Source organism: Elgaria multicarinata, chromosome 7 (genome assembly GCF_023053635.1).
Source record: "Elgaria multicarinata webbii isolate HBS135686 ecotype San Diego chromosome 7, rElgMul1.1.pri, whole genome shotgun sequence".
Classification (NCBI taxonomy): domain Eukaryota; kingdom Metazoa; phylum Chordata; class Lepidosauria; order Squamata; family Anguidae; genus Elgaria; species Elgaria multicarinata.
This window is the reverse complement of record NC_086177.1, coordinates 37,572,700-37,585,583: the sequence shown is the minus strand read 5'-3', so window position 1 is coordinate 37,585,583 and position 12,884 is coordinate 37,572,700. Positions and strand designations below refer to the sequence as shown.

General features: G+C 42.4%; 1 protein-coding gene across 4 annotated transcripts in view; it reads right to left on the bottom strand.

Annotated features, from left to right (window-relative positions):
* The window catches only part of RNF144B (ring finger protein 144B), a 96,050-nt gene that overhangs the window by 28,464 nt on the left and 54,702 nt on the right, over positions 1-12,884 (bottom strand). For all 4 annotated transcript variants that reach the window (XM_063130434.1, XM_063130432.1, XM_063130433.1 and 1 more), the window contains one exon: positions 8,382-8,566. In XM_063130434.1, the coding sequence (XP_062986504.1) occupies positions 8,382-8,543 (162 nt within the window). In that variant the 5' untranslated portion in view covers positions 8,544-8,566. The remainder of the gene's footprint in view (positions 1-8,381; positions 8,567-12,884) is intronic.

Genomic DNA, 12,884 nt, shown 5'->3' with positions numbered 1-12,884 from the left:
ATTGTCAATGAAAACACTAGAAGTTCTTGATCTGTGAGGCAGGTCAAAAGAAAATCAAGCTCATTGTGGTTTACAGCTCCCATGATTTCTATGTCTGTTGGATTAAATATTTTGTCAACTGCTGAATATACATTTGAAGTTAGTGAGGCAAGAGGCAGACAACAGTTTTTAAAAGAGCTGAAAGTGGTATTAGAATGTAAGCTTATGTGGCAGGATGTACAGCACCATGTACATTGAGGGTGCTAAATTAATAATAATAATAATAATAATAATAATAAGAAGAAGAAGAAGAAGAAGAAGAAGAAGAAGAAGAAGAAGAAGAAGAAGAAGAAATAAGCATTGCTTCCTATAGTATGAATTCATGCACACACTTTTTATTCCATGGTGGTCTCCGGTCAAACATCCTTTTGGAAATGGGGGAAACCTGCATACCTCAGAATATGCAACACAAGCAGAGGTGAGAACGTACACCCCTCTTTCAAACCACCTTCCAAGTCTCAAAAAAAAATCCTATTACACAGAAAACTAAAAGAGATGGTGCTTCTAGGGAAAGGGACTCCAGTGCTACAATTAGAAGGCATTGCGCCGCTATTCCATCTTTTTTATCCTTCATAGGTTTTTTTGTGGCAAGAAAAAGTCTTGAGGAAATACAGGAGGTTTACAAGCAGAAGACAATGTCATCTGGACCCCAAGTAAGATTGAGTGAATAAGGCAGGGTGATGGTGTGATAAAAGCTTCATCTGGAAGCACCCATGGTTTGTCATTATGGAGAGGCTATATTTTCATTCACTCCTTCTGCCTCTGTCTGATCTCTCTGCCTGCACCATCTCCCCCAAAGACCTTTAGCTAATCTGTTATGATGTCACATTAAGCCGAGACAGAGATGTCTTGAAACCACTGGCTGTCATTTGCTTAGCTGCTCTGATGTTAGAGAGGCTGCAAGCGATGCTTTTGCCTGTTTAAGTTCACTGTGACAGCAGATCAGCCAATGGCTTCAAGATATTTGAATTCCAAAGTCCACAGACAACTTTCATTAAATAAAGCATAGATTGAAATCTCAAGCATGCTTTGTAGAATATAAGCCCCAGTAAGATTTGCTTCTGCATAAGCACGTTAGAGATACAGTTTTCAATGTATTGTCAGACACTCCCCACTTTCCCAAGTGGTGAAAGATTCCAGGGTAGCGCTTACTCAGGTTTGGTTCCCTTCAGAAGGAGAGAGCACTCAAGGCTCTGTGATAGTATTTGAGTTTGAGCATATGTAGGGTCACACTCTGGCAAAACAAGTCTACTGCTCCCACATCAACTCCAGAGAGGAGCACCCCTGCATTCCCAAAGGCCTATACCCACTTACCGGTGACTAATTTTTGAGTCAACATGTATAGGGTAGTACTGTCAGTCTCTTACTATGGGCTAAACTACGGGCTATGTTAAATATGTAGCATCCAACTGATACTCTCACTTTCTTTCTTTTTACCTCCAAGTAAATGCATATGGCCTGATCTGGATTGAGGCCACCATGCATGGGTAGAGGAAGTTTAACCCTTCCCACTCAGCTGTTTTTCCTCCCTAAATTCACCCCACTCCACACATGCATGCAGGCTAGAAGGAAAAAAGCTTCTATTGGCACCAAAGGAAAACACATCCTCATCCCCAAGTGTAATTTACTGACTTTGGCTAAAATGCCATTTTTATGGAAGAACAATATTTATTGCAGCAATGTTTTACTTTAGATATACAGTAATAATTAACATAATTTCTTTTGTTCTACAGAACTCAAATGGAGACAGACATAAGCCCGGATGGCAGTGATTAAATTTTCATTAACTCCCTATCCAATAGATGATGGAAAGTTTTTCTTTTTTCAGAATGGGGAATTACAAGCTACAGAGCCAGACTAACTGCTGAAAACAACCACAGAAAACCATTGGTAACATTTCATCATACCTTACATCTCACTGTACGAAGTTCACTTGTGGCCCCAATTTCCCTACTGTCTGCAGAGCCTCGTGTGATGCAGAGCGGTAAAGCAGCAGTTTCTGCAGCTGAAACTCTCCCCACGGCCTGAGTTCGATCACAGCGGAAGCTGGTTTCAGGCAGCCGGCTCGGTCGACTCAGCCTTCCATCCTCCCAAGGTCAGTAAAATGAGTACCCAGTTAGCTGGGGAAAAGGTAATAACGGCCGGGGAAGGCAACGGCAAACCACCCCGCTATAAGGCCTGCCAAGAAAACGTCAGCGAAAGCTGGCATCCCTCCAAGAGTCACTAATGACTCCATGCTTGCACGAGAGGTTCCTTTCCTTTCCTTTCCTGCAGATCTACCTCATCTGTAATTATGAAAGGGGGGAAAATAGATGTCACCTGAAGACCTCAGTGACAAAAGGTATGAGCGCAAAGAGAATATTTCATTTGTAACTCCTGAAAATGACCATTGATATATTATTATAAAGAGAGAGAGGAGAGAAATTACATAGTTGTGCAGGTGGAAAGAGCTGAGGCAGGAAGCTGTAGCACTGTGCTGGTGAGGGGAAGAAAAAGGCATCTCTTTCTTATCGCTCCTTTCCTGGCACATGTTGCATGAAAAGAATACAGACAAGCATTTTACCTCAAAGTCAGCACCTGATGCACAGCCACAACTTCTCCTCACAACTTTGCAGGATAATAATATGTCCAAACTACCCCAGAATGGCTTCCCAACCCCTGGATGTTGCCCACTTCTGCTCTAAGGCATAATCATATATGGTCTAATTCAGAGACACAGAACCTCAGGGCTGGGGATCAAAATCCCCTTTGGGGATTCCCCAGAAAGCCATACCCCCCTCCCCTGATTATTTGATACTTTCCCTACTTTTGTGCATTTCCCCTCATTCTAAATGGCTGAAATGCCTCCACTTAGGCTCCACTGTCAGTAAGAGTTTTAAGGTAAAATTTGCTGGTATTTTTAGTTCATTCGTCCCTACTCATTTAGCCCTGCTCACTGGGACCTTTTCCAAAATGGAATTTGGCCCCTTGAACTGAAAGAGGTTCTGGATCCCTGATCCAGAACACTGCCTACTCTTTAAGTGCTATTCTTAGCAAGGTTCCTTACAAGTGTTCCAAACCACTATTGCCCAGGATGGGTAGATACGACCTGCCCTCTTTGACATCGAGTCGTGCCCCTATGAAAGTAATCTCTCGCTGCGGAATCAATTTGGATTTTGTTTCATTTCCACGTGCTCATCTGGTGATGGCATGGAAGGATGACACAATGTCGATGTTGAGTTAGACAAATATCCCTCTGACACAGGGGACTTGTCCGGAACCATTTGTCTATCTTGCTGTTCTGTTTGTACTGTAGGTTGAATCAACTCCCGCAAAATTGGTTCAGACTGAGGAACCATGATGGTTTCCTGCTGAATAGGCACTTCAGCCTCTCTCTGTATCGAAGAGTTCCTTGGTACAATGGCTGTGGTATTGATAGCCAACTGTGCTGGCGGTACCGAAACACTACACAGAATAGGTGGTGGTACTAGAAAATGACTCTCCTCCTGTGGTGGTCTCGAAATCGTTGCCGATAGCATCCTTTGTCGGTCATCGTATCGAGGGCAACTGTAATGATAATACTCTCTTGGAGCATCATATCTTTCCCACTCTGATCAGTACGGAGAATAGGGGCGATGCCTTTCATAATGTCTATCACTATAATGAGGTGATCTTGAATGTTTCCTGTGTGGGTAATATGACATGGAATAAGACCTCCTTTAGGACGCCGAAAAGATTGAATCTGGCGATCCTCTACATCTGTCTCTATTGTCCCGTCCCGCTCATATAACAACTGCTGTGATCTATAGTCAGGTGAGAAATATCTCTGACATCCCCCTCACTCGTAGAGGTTCTCTGCCTTCGCTCAATTTGCTCGACTTGAGGCTGCATAGTTGGGATTGGAGACCTCAACAACGGTATTCTAGGCATCGATACTGAGGGCGTATACTGACTATTAAAATGCATAAAGTCGGCATCGACCGCCTGTGAGGTAGATCCTTCGGTATCGACCACTCCTGTCGAGATGGAGATCAGCCTTAAAATTGCTCAATCATCACAAGTGATCAACGCTCTTTGATTTTCATCTGTCGTTGCTTCCTTAGTTTTTTTAGATACACACTTTTTCTTTTTCTTAGGCTCCTTGCCAGATCCTCCAGATCTTTTAGGCGCCTTAGCCTTTTTTGTAATCTTTTTTGCCACTGACAGTCAGAGAATGGCCTGGCGTAAGCAGAACGCTTTCCATTACATTCATTTGCTCTGGGGATTTCCTCCCCCCCCCCCCCCAGTTAAATCAGATCTGTGCGTGACTGGGTCTTCCTGAGGCGTGGATTCACCAGCCATTTGCTTAGCGCGACTACCAATCGCCTCCAACGCCTGTTTCCACAGAATTGCCTTAAGCCAATCGGATTTGTGAAGGCGCATTTGTTTCAAAAACGCCTGGGAATTTGAGCAAGACTCTACTTTATGCCCTTCCCCCAAACACAGGAGGCAAAGAGTATGTTTGTCTGAAGGAGGCAATTTACTGCCACAACTTGTACACTTTCTAAATGGTTCTCGAAGAGCCATACGCCCCTAAGGGGTGATTGGACGATCGTGATAAGAAAGTAAATGAAATAACAGATAAAGATAGAAGGAACTAAAAATAAATTAGAAAAGTTAGAATAAAACGCCAAACTATAGATAATATACTGTTTTTAATAACCAGAAGCTTCTCTCAAGAGGTCACCACTATGGTGGTTGAAGAGAGACTAAGGGGAAGGTGGGGACCGTTGGTGCATGCGCACTTGGTTGTGGGGGAGGGGTTCCCGCCTAAAACGCCGTTAGCTTTAGAAGTTTCCCGAGCGAGGTCTCCGCACAGGCGGAGAGCCCATATGTGTGATGCACAGAGACCACAATGAAGAAGTGGCAAATATCTGTTCCCAAAAAAACAGACCTGCCAATGCCAACTGTCTTGCCCTCATCATGGTATGTGCATGTTGAACCATAAATATCTCCCTTATGCACACGGATGGGGCATGGGAAGGTAACAGAGCTTAATCCTTTATTTTAAAGATATAACCAGTGCCTGTAATGGTATAAAGTGGAGTTCTACCCAATTCTTACTTGGGACCAGTACTATTTAATGCATTCTTTAATGATAAAGGAATAGAAGTGCACTTCTCAAAATGTGCACATATTAAATGAGGAAAGAATGCAAGTACTTTTGGGGAGTTGATTTAATCCAAAGTGATCCACAAATTTGAATAAAGCAAAACAGAAAGTGTAACAATATGAAGTTTAGAGTAGGTCCCACATCTGAATAATCATCATTAGAATGAGGTACACAAGCAGTTAGCACGCAAATAAAAATCCCACCGGCCCGTTGTTTCACATTGCCCTCATCTCTGCATAGATCGCAAGGATGTGGCAAAGCAGAAAGGAAGCAGTCAGCAACCGAGGCCACATGTTGCTGCAGCAGTTTTGCTTTTGCAAAAGCTTACCAGTTAAATAAAAGAGAGGAAGTGGTAAATGGGCTTCCTGAAACAGTCCTCAAAATTCACAAACAAAACAGAAACAGAAAGTAGATTTAAAAAAGGCACGGCAGTGAACACAGGATATAGGAAAGTTATGGTTATGTTTTAACCCGCTGTGGGTAGGAACAATTTCCCCTTTTACTGAGAAGGGCAAAAAGGGCTGATGGACAGTGATGCAGCTAGAGAGGAGAAAAGGACAAATATTACTTCATCTTTACATAAATGTTACTTAACATCTTTACATCACAGATGTCGTTTTAACACAAAGGATTACAGTAAAACTTGCCAACGCATCATGTTCCCCAGCACAATTCCTTACATTATCTGAAGAGAGAGTTTCTAAAGGCTAATGCGTGGCTCTTGAAAACATTGGCCCCTCCATAGACGTGCAACTGGAAACAGGCAATCACGAAGGCAGAACCAATGTGTTGCTGACTGCACCTGTACACAGAGTGGTCTCTGCTCTCAGGTGTCTGCCTGTCTCTCTCACATACACACACACACACACACACACACACACACAAAATCAGTACATAGTTGGCCTGGGAATGGCCCATATTTCTGTCACGTATTTCTGCAGAGCAAGACTGCAATTTGTTTAGACAAACCACCCTTCAAGGAAGTGGGTGGTGGGGAGGTGGAGGGGACTTCAAGCACTAATAACAATTGCTATGTTGTTCTGCATTTCCCAACTTTAGACACATCACAAAATTATAAGCCTCCATTTCTGCTAATTTTAAAATTGCTCTTCCAGACCAGTTGCAGAGTACATCTTTCACATGACAGACTTAGCTCCTTCCCACCCCAAAAAGATGGAAAGTAGGTACCCCAAAAGTATGAAAAAAGGAAGCATGTTCTATGTGTGTGCAATTCTACACATAGACACATGCGTGCCAAAGGCTAATAATATCATAATAGTGATAATAAACTCCAGGCAGAATGCAAAGAGATGATCTCCAAAATCCTATAAAAGATCCAGCCAATCCAGTATTTCAACATTATCCTCATTCAAGGAGCTTAGAATCCCATGTAGTAACCAACTTCTGAAGTTTAGACTTCATGGAATGATGGCGGAAAACAATGGAATTCAAAGCAGCTTACATGGGGTTTCCAGGCAGTCTCCCATCAAGGCACTAACCTGAGCTAAACCTTACTTTCAGCAGGGCAGCTGCATCCTGTGCCTCGTGATGCACAGCCAGCAACTACCAAGACAAAGGGCCTTGTTTGCACTAAGATTGGAGTCAGTCAGCTACATGAGGCTGGCCTGCCATTGTCTGCAATGCTAAACACAATTGCCTGCAAATTTGTTTCAACATGATGGTAATGACCTATAAGTTAAGGCAGGCAACAAATCCCCGTTTTGCCTACTGCAAGATCATGATCTCTTGGATTTGATATAAGAATGACTCATATGGAAGAGTGGCTTTATTCCAGTTGCCATGTTCCTATACATTCCTCCCTGCTTCAAGGAGTATAGTCTTCAATCTTCATTGCCTAATTATGTCAAGCAAGCCCAATGGTATGTGTGGCAAGGTGTTGTAGGCGAAGGAGCACCAGAAACAAAACTGAAATAAAACTCTACATTCCTAAAGACAGCCTAGTTTCCCCAGAGCAAGGATGAAGACAAAAGATCTATACAGTAGTCATAACTTTATCATATGGTACCAGATGCTGCATAGATAAATGGTTAAATGTAGCTTCAGGAAGAGTAAAGCAGTATTACCAGACCACCCCTGCTAGTAAAACAATGCCAAGCAATGTAGGAGAAGGCGGTAACACTGGGCCTACCATAGGGGTTCTCTCTGGTCACCTCCTCATACAGTTACAGCTACTACACTAAGCTTGGATATAGGTACTTCGCAGTTGCCAGCCACATAGGAAGAAGCATAACACGTGCCACTGAGCACACACAGGGTTAGCATGGACAGACTGAACTCTGGCACTGCACCAAGATGGATTATCAGTATCAAGAGCAGGAGAGATCAAGAACCACTGGTGTTTATTTAGTTTTCTTAATGCACAGATACTGACTTAGACTATTTCCCATTCTCAAAGTTAAAGGTTAGTACCTTGATTATTTACTCAGTAAAACACACATTGCCTTGTGTACCTTAGATGGCAGACCCCTGCCCATCTAGGAAGCAGCAGTAATCTAAATAGAGCCTTCAGGTATCCTTTCACCTCACACAGTGAAGTTTCTACATTATGATTTATGTGTCACTTGTCATTAATGTCAGAAACAACACCTAACAGGAGCCCACAACATTTGTCAAATACACCCCACAAATACATGTGTTCACTGTTACAATAGGTGTGCTAACTGCATGAGAAATCTTCACTCATGACAAAATATAGCTATGAGTGCTGAAAATGCATTAGCCACCATCCCCAAAAGAAGCACAACCTTTATGAAAGAGCTGAATTCTAAAGGAGAGGATCCATAGGTCAGTAGTTCAGCATATGCTCTGTGTGCAAAAGTCCTACATTCAAGCCCTGGCATATGCAGCTGAAAGGATCTCAGTGGCATGCTGGGATAGACCTCTTTCAGACACACTAGAGAGCTGTGTCCAATCAGAGTAAGAAAGAATTGATCTAGCTATACCAGATGAATATTAACTGCATAGTTATTGGGTCCTCGAATGGGCCCAAGAAAATATTTATCTTTTGACAGTTCTTCAGAATACAAAAAAATATATATTAGAATTATGCTTTAGCATATAAAAATAAAAGATTCATTGTCCTTATTTTTAATTAGTGGTCTGTTTGTTGTTATTATTATTATGGAATTGTTTGACTGTTTCGGCCTCTTTCTCTTCCTTCAACATGACTTACGTTGCTGTCAACACTTACCGATGTACAAAAGATGCAGCTGCAATCTTGGAGAGCGGTCATCTTATCCAGTGAATACTCAGATAGGCACAGTTTGCAAGTGACCAAAGGCTCCAGAGATAAGTCCCCAACTTCTGTCATTCCAGTTGTCATGGTGCGATAGATCTTACCAGCAGAGGCCATTAACTTAACCAGGCCCACCAGTTCTACAAAAGATATAAATAAGAATAAGCTACTAAGGATAATTATGGAAGCCAATATTCAACACAGCAGAATTTTAAGCAATTTAAAACCAGCATGTTCCAGTACAGCTTCACCTTCTGATCTATTTCTGACTTTTTCTCTTCCCCCAGGCATTTAACAGCATTTAACAACATGCTAAGTTTGTTTGTTTTTAATGGACCCCAGAACTGTTGTTGTTTAAATGGATACAATTGTTTTACACTGTTGTTTTTATATTTTTGATGTTTTTAAATTTCGTATACTTTTTAATATTCACTGTTTTTAACTTTTGTAAACTGCCCAGAGAGCTTCAGCTATGGGGCGGTATATAAATTTAATAAATAAATAAATAAATAAATAAATATTTCGTATTTATTCATCAACCTAGCCAATGAGAATAGCCACTGCTGACCCAGGTATGTTCTGTGAGTGCAAATACAACTATGTGTCCTCCTCATTCTAGAGGAATAAGCAATATGGGCTGGCTGAGAAGAAACATTTTTTTATCCAGAAGTATTCCTAAATATCCCAGAGAATTCACTGTAATGTTCATTACTTCTCTGTATATTTAATTACTTTGATGAGAGTTTGAACAGGACACTTGGACAATATTAAGCTAAGAAGGACTTGCAAACTTTTTTTTACGGGGCAAAAATTCAAGATGACAAAAAGAACTAAAATTATTATTATAACAAGGACCAACAATTCCACAGAAGAACAACCATGCACAAGTGCCTAATGGAGCTAAGATAACTAGTTAAGCAGTAGTACTTCTGATATTGTGAACCCTACATTTTGTGAGGCGCACAGCACACAATACCACTCATATTTTTTGGATATTTTGCCCATTTGGGCGCCTTGTGTGCAATTCTGAACTCTACAGTTCAAATAGAATGCTCATCAGAAAAGAACTAGAAGGACCTCTGATTTTTCACTGAGTTTCAGAACCAATTGGAATCAGAGACTTCTTGCTGCTTCCAATTGCCTCCCAAACCCCACAAGGTCAAATACAAGGCTATGACCCCTGTCCCACACAGCAGACACAAGAATAGAAGTTTTCCTTCTCTCCCTCTCCCACCATGAGGTGAGACATCTCTATCATCTCTACGTTCTCTGTGCTGTGCAGCAAAGTGGAGAAGACTTTCACTTTGTGACAGATCAGGGACAGGCGGTTAGCAGAATCAAAAATCTGGTCACCATGGATAATTTGGCACCTGAGTTTTAATACTTCCATTTCAAATGTATACATTAATAAAAGCAGTCCATTTATCTAAATAGACATCATATGACTTTGATGGTTGTAAAAAAATTGACACAATTCCTACTTATTATATATAGGAAGGACAATCCCCATTTATTTTATCCATTGGCAAGCAATGGATTTTAATCTACAGCAAGGCAAATTTATATTGAGGTTTAGAAAGAGATTTCCAAACTGTAAAAATAGCTCACAAAAGAAGAAACAGAGGCTATAGAAGGGTTATAAGGTACTTTATCTCAAAACAAAGTCATTAAATTTTGTCTGGTGTAAGTCACCCATATAAAAACATCTACTAAGAGGAGAGCACTTCAACTGCTAATTCTACATGCTTTGAAATGAATCACACAGCGAGGGTCATTTGGTTGCAGAGTCCGTTCCTATGAAAGTTAATGTATACCTCTGAATGTGGTTCAAAACAACACTGCACCTTTTTACATGCCATTAGCAACAAATAATTTCTTATGAATAGAACTGGAATTGCAGCTATTACCAGAAACAATGCCTTTTAGCCAAGTCAGAATCCGTAAGCCATTATTCTATATTTGCTGCAACAACAGTTAACTGTGAATCATCAACAATGCAATGACGCATCAAGGGCTATCTTTACACCCATCTGCACTTTTTGTCCGAATCCGATAACTCAAGCATATTGTTATGAATGCGTATGTTAAGAACACAAGAAGAGCCATGCTGGATCAGACACAGGGTCCATCTAGTCCAGCACTCTGTTCACACAGTGGCCAACCAGCCATCGGCCAGGGATGAACAAGCAGGACATGGTGCAACAGCACCCCCCACCCATGTTCCTCAGCAACTGGTGCACAGAGTCTTACTGCCTCGAATACTGGAGATAGCACACAACCATCAGGGCTAATAGCCATTGATAGCCTTCGCCTCCAGGAATTTATCCAACCCCCTTTTAAAGCCATCCAAATTGGTGGCCATCACTACATCTTGTGGTAGTGAGTTCCATAATATAACTATGCGCTGTGTGAAGAAATACTTCTTTTTATTTATCCTAGATGTCCCACCAATCAGCTTCATGGGATGACCCTGGGTTCTAGTATTTTGAGAGAGGGAGAAAAATGTATTTTCAGAGTTGTCCGGGGGCTGAGGCCCGCTGTAATGAATTTGTTAGGAACTTCCAGAATAAAATCTTTGGCATCTGCCAGGACTTAGACTCCAGTGTTATAGCAGGTGAATCTAGCGAGGTATCCAGAGCACAGCCTTGTCCAGTTTCCTTGGATGAGTTTCACTTGGTACAGCTTGGGGACATTGACAAGGTGCTTGGACAGGTTCATGCAACTGCCTCTGTATTGGATCCTTGCCCCACTTGGCTAATAAAAGCCAGCAGGGATGGAACAGCAGGCTGGGCCACAGAAGTGATTAATGCCTCTCTGCAAGAGGGAGTGGTCCCAGGCCATCTGAAAGAGGTGGCAGTGAGACGGTAGTGAGACCACTCCAGAAGAAATCTTCCCTGGACCTGGAAAATCTGAATAACTACAGGCCAGTGGCAAATATTCCATTCCTGGGCAAGGTCCTTGAGCGAGTGGTTGTGGGCCAGCTCCAGAAACTCTTGGATGAGACTGATTATCTGGATCCATTTCAGTCAGGTTTCAAGCCTGGTTTTGGCACAAAAACAGCTTTGGTCACCCTGTAGGATGACCTATGTCCGGAGAAAGACAAAGGGAGTATGACTCTGTTGATTCTCCTTGATCTCTCAGCAGCTTTCGATACCATCAACCATGGCATCCTTCTTGGAATGACTGGCTGAGTTAGGAGTAGGAGGTACTGCATTGCAGTGGTTCCACTCCTACTTGGCTGGTCGGCTCCAGAAAGTGGCGCTTGGGAACACTGCTCGGCCCCATAGATTCTCCAGTGTGGGGTTCTGCAGGTGTCAGTCTTGTCCCCCATGCTGTTTAACATTTACATGGAACTGTTGGTTGTGGTCATCTGGAGTTTTAGAGTGTGTTGTCATCAGTACGCTGATGACACACAGCTCTATTTCTCCTTTTCATCTTCTTCAGGTGAGGTTGTGGATGTGCTGAGCCGGAGCCTGGCTGCAACAATGGACTGGATGAGGGCTAATAAACTGAAACTCAATCCAGACAAGTCTGATTTGCTGTTAGTGGGTGGTTCTTCTGACTGGATAGTGGGTGTTCAACCTGTTCTGGATGGGGTTGCACTCCCTCCGAAGGAGCATGTTCATAGCTTGGGGGTTCTCCTAGAACCATCTCTGTCCCTTGAGGCTCAGGTGGCCTCAGTGGCATGGAGTGCCTTCTACCAACTTTGGTTGGTGGCCCAGCTATGTCCTTATCTGGACAGGGATAACCTGGCTTTACTTGTTTATGCTCTGATAACCTCCAAGTTAGATTACGGCAATGCGCTCTACATGGGGCTGCCTTTGAAGATGGTTCAGAAGCTGCAGCTTGTGCAAAATGCAGTGACCAGATTGATATCAGGAACCAGAAAGTTCAAACATATAAGCCCGACTCTGGCCCACTTGCACTGGCTGCCTGTATGTTTCCTAGCCCTCTTCAAGGTGCTGGTTTTAACCTATAAAGCCCTACATGGCTTGGGACCGCAATACCTGATGGAACGCCTCTCCCGACATGAACCTACCCGTACACTACACTCAACATCTAAGGTCCTCCTCTGGGTGCCTACTCTGAAGGAAGCTCGGAGGATGGCACCAAGGGAGAGGGTCTTTTCTGTGGTGCCCCCCCCCTTATGGAACAATCTCCCCGATGAGGCTTGCCTGTCGCCAACATTGTTATCTTTTTGGTGCCAGGTCAAGACTTTTCTCTTCTCCCTGGCATTTAATGGCATATGTTGAGTTTTTAATTGACCCAGAATAGATGGATATTGTACATAATCTATTTTTATGCTTTTAAATTTTGTTTGTTTTTAATGTGCTGTGTTTTAATCTTTGTAAACTGCCCAGAGAGCTATGACTATGGGGCGGTATATGAATGCAATAAATAATAATAATAAATCTATTCTGAATTACGAATTCTTAATTTTTAAAAATACTTACAATC